Below are 4,027 nucleotides of genomic sequence, written 5' to 3'. Positions count from 1 at the left end.
CTGACAGCATTGCCCATTATTTCAATAAATTCGTCACAAGTAGCATGTGACAAATAACTAACAGAACCACTTCCCTTGTTACCGTACCGCGCAATATGATTTGCTAAGAAAGGGTCAAATTTTGACAAATAATTCAAGCAACTAGTAAAGTTGCCGTCATTGTTGTCATGACCACGAAAAGCCAAACCTTGAGAGGAAAGAAACTGTACAGTTGCTACAATCCTTCGTAGAACTTCTCTCCAGTATTGCCTTTCATCATCTGACTGTTTCGCCATTTGTTTGTCAATACGCCCGTTTGCGTTTAGCCAAAGTGTACATTGCTTGAACATGGCCATACGAATTTTCATGTTCAGAAATTTTCGCGGCAATATTTTTCCAATCTGAACACCCATTTGTTGAAAATTGACTAACTTTATTTGGAAACAGTTTGCATACATAACAATAAACACTTCCACTAGTTTCACTGAACACTAACTATTCATGTCTTTCTTTTTGGCCATTCGCCTTGGTCAAGTAAAAGTTATGTTCAGACAAATAACGAAAATATTGTCTGCCACGATCTGTCATCAACATGCTAGCACGTGAAAAGTCGCCAACATTTTTTGGTTTGAAATCCAAAACATAATTACGCATGGTTTCTGTCAAATTCGCTGGCCACATAGCAATATCTGTCAAAATTTCACTACAGTTGTTATCAACAGTTTCAATACTCGCGACCTCTATAGAACCTTCAGCCGGCGGTTCAGATTCTGGCAATTCTGTTGGATAGGACTCAGAATCCATACTGGCTGTTGCCGAGACGACTGCACTTTGATTACCAGCTGTTATCTGTTATTTCTGTTTGAGTAGTTTCTGATGATGGGGTTACCGGTCGTTTCGCTAAAAATGTCATCAAAGCGCCTTCATTTTTCGCATCTTCTGCTTTTCTTTTCTTTTGAATATCACGTTTTTTTGCACCTGAGGAATATTGTCTCATAGACATTGTTTTAATGAAACGATTGTGTTGCAATCAGCAGCAGAAAGGGAAAATGATCATTCATCCACACAGTGAAATTATTAAAATAGTGTAATAAACTGGCAATTAACAATAAGTTATTGCAAAAAATTAAAATTTGAATTGAAATTTTTAATTGAAATCTGTGACGTAAGATGCGCCAATAGTGTTCGAATTTTACCACAATTCAAAAGTTTGTTTACATTTTTAATTTAGGGTTGAGCGAAAATTCGCGCGCGCATTTTTGGCAACGCATAAATTGTTGTTTGTATATTTTTTTTTCATACGTTGTTCAAAAATATTTAGAAATAATTATGAAATATATTATCTGAAAATGTAAAATTAATTTTTCTCAAACTTATTAAAATTTTTGTGCGAAATATTTTGAAGCCTCCAAAAAACTCATTTTTCAAGTTTTTGGGGCCCCTAAAATCTGGGGGCCCTAGGCGCGCGCCAGAGGGTTGTAAAAATCTACTGAAGAGGTTATATAAAGGACTAATGTAGCGAAGTCAGCTGCGAGGTTGTAAATGTGATTTTTTTTTATCCGTTTATTTTTCAAACATTAAAAAAAAAATTTTGAAAAAAAGGGTCCAGCATAACCACGAGTGTTTTTTTCAGCCAACCCCAAAAACATCCAATTCAATACATTTAAAGTCACATATTCAATTGATCACTCACAAAAAAGTAATAACGGAAATAGTTATGATCAAACATTATTTGGCTGTTAATAATATAATAGTAATTTCCAATTGTACATCTCATAGACAAACATTCAAACACAACACTCAAATGTGATTTATAAAGTTACTTGGTTTAGTTTAGTGTTTCTGTTATTGTTAGCATTAAAATAAACGTTCAACAAAGTTTGCGCTTGAAGCAGTTGTGTTCATTTATTGGAAATCTTGAACCTACGGAATAACGAACACTTGACGATCGTTGGAAGCTACAACACTGGGTTTGGAAATATAGAGATCTTTGAAGTTATAATATTGGTTATTGTAGTAACGAGCGTTTAAAGTGATTACAACATTATTTTCTTTATGTTAACGTGGTGTATGCTGTCTCATATTAAGAGTTTCCTATTTGCTAAACGTACCAGTAGTTGTGAAATTTTAAACGGCAATAAAAAAATGTATATAAAAAAATATATTAAAACCACTGCCATTCAAATTGCACGTAGGCCTATTTACTTTGAAATAATCTTCAACCTGCAAATGAGGTGCATGTTATAAAAGGCAGCCTCTTAAACATTCTCTCGAGTGGGAAAAGATGATTGCTGTGCAATCTCGTTAATAATTGCTGTGCAATCTTGACAGAAGTGGGATGATTGTCTCTAGGCAAAATTTTATCATACACTTCTCGAAATGGGAAAATAAAATAATGCCTTTTCAGTAATAATTGTTTTAATTACAAATTCCAAATAATAACCTAACACTTACAAACGAAGTTTTATAATGAAAATCATACTTCTAAATAAATACGCTAATTTAAAATAATCATTTTAAGTCTAACTATGAAGTTTTAAACTGAAAAATATAGATCTGCACTGATTTAAAACACAGTTATTAGTGAAACTGAAATTCTGGTTGGGGTGAGATTTTTGAAATGAGACAATAAACGGTTTGCATACTTGTGTTTTACTTTTTTAACATGTTGAAATAGTAAAACACTGGTTTAAAAACTTACGGTAAAAAACCAATGTTTATTTTACAGACTTTAACAATTTAGTCATTACAAAATTATTCAAAATCATGAAATATTAAATACAAAAATTTTCATAGACACATTCTTGTGAGAGGTTTGAAGCTGCAAAATTCTTTGCTACTCTACGAAATAAAAGAATTATATTTCAGGATTTTGTTTGATTTAATTTTGTGCCAAAATAGCTTCCAACCAACAATTTAGAATTTAAATCATCATAATTTTCTATCTAAAACGCCATCATCATCGTAATCGTCGCCATGAAAATAATCGACATTATCACCACGCCACCATCATCGCCATATTAACGATATTGTAATCAACATCATCATCTTCATCATCGTGTAACAAGAAACCCGAGGCACAGGCGTTAGTTTCCCACCAAATAAAAACTTGCCAGCCATTCATCAAACATCCATTGAAGAAATTTCACTCGCTCATCTAATCATTTAATTAAATTTTGGTTTGTACTTTCGTTCACCCGTTCGTTCGTCCCATTCATCTACACAAACAAGCTAATCTTTAGCCAATTTCAACTACACCAATAGATGAAATGACTACTTATGAGATGAATGCAGTTTTACTCTCGAAAACACATTCTAACATAATTATATATGAACTATATAATTTTGAAAATTGAAAATTGTTTTGAAAATTGTTTAAAATAAAAGTTAAAATTGTTTAAATTGAAATAATTTAATTTATTTTAATAATTTAAACAATTTGAAAATTGTTTAAAATAAAAGTTAAATTATCTCGTACTGCGTGCATAAAAATTTATTGAATCGAAAACAGCGAAAAGATTTTTTCGTAATGTCTCTCTCTTAAATAAAGAAATAATTCAATAAATAATAATGACTTCTTGAATAAATACCAAATAATTCAGAGTATTACCACACAAGAGCTTTTCTAACTAATATAGCTTTAACACACTCGTGTTATAGTGTTATAGTAGTGTGATCATCATTGACGAACCGATTATAGGACTGAAAGTTCGTTTGGTAAATGCACGCACCAAATCCATCGCAGATTAAAATAATAACCTGCTCATGACGGCAACGGTGATGGAAGACATGCTGATGTGACGTGGCATTACTCCTAGAACAAACAGTTCTTCCTCTGACTAATCACCAAACCGGGAAATAATTTGAGGTAATGAACATAGTCATATGCATAAATTAAATAGGGTAAAGTTTGACAGGAGTTCTTCTTGTGAGCATATTTCATTGAAAATGATCGCAGCGATAACGTTATTCATTTTTTTCATAATTCTTTCATGATTTCTCGTTAACTTTTATCATTAACGTTTAATTGTTTGATTCGTATAGATCT

The 4,027-nt window shown here is 32.1% G+C and overlaps 1 protein-coding gene across 1 annotated transcript in view; it reads right to left on the bottom strand.

Annotated features, from left to right (window-relative positions):
* The window catches only part of HELRODRAFT_172881 (hypothetical protein), a gene marked incomplete at both ends in the record, with an annotated part of 5,637 nt that extends 1,867 nt beyond the window's left edge, over positions 1–3,770 (bottom strand). Inside the window, 4 exons of the mRNA XM_009019546.1 lie at positions 729–828; positions 1,921–2,030; positions 2,203–2,378; positions 3,739–3,770. Coding sequence (XP_009017794.1) covers positions 729–828; positions 1,921–2,030; positions 2,203–2,378; positions 3,739–3,770 — 418 coding nt within the window. The remainder of the gene's footprint in view (positions 1–728; positions 829–1,920; positions 2,031–2,202; positions 2,379–3,738) is intronic.
* Positions 3,771–4,027: the final 257 nt, after the last annotated feature.

This window comes from Helobdella robusta (genome assembly GCF_000326865.2).
Source record: "Helobdella robusta unplaced genomic scaffold HELROscaffold_25, whole genome shotgun sequence".
Classification (NCBI taxonomy): Eukaryota; Metazoa; Annelida; class Clitellata; order Rhynchobdellida; family Glossiphoniidae; genus Helobdella; species Helobdella robusta.
The sequence above is the reverse complement of the archived record's forward strand: the minus strand, read 5'-3'. Positions and strand labels throughout refer to the sequence as shown.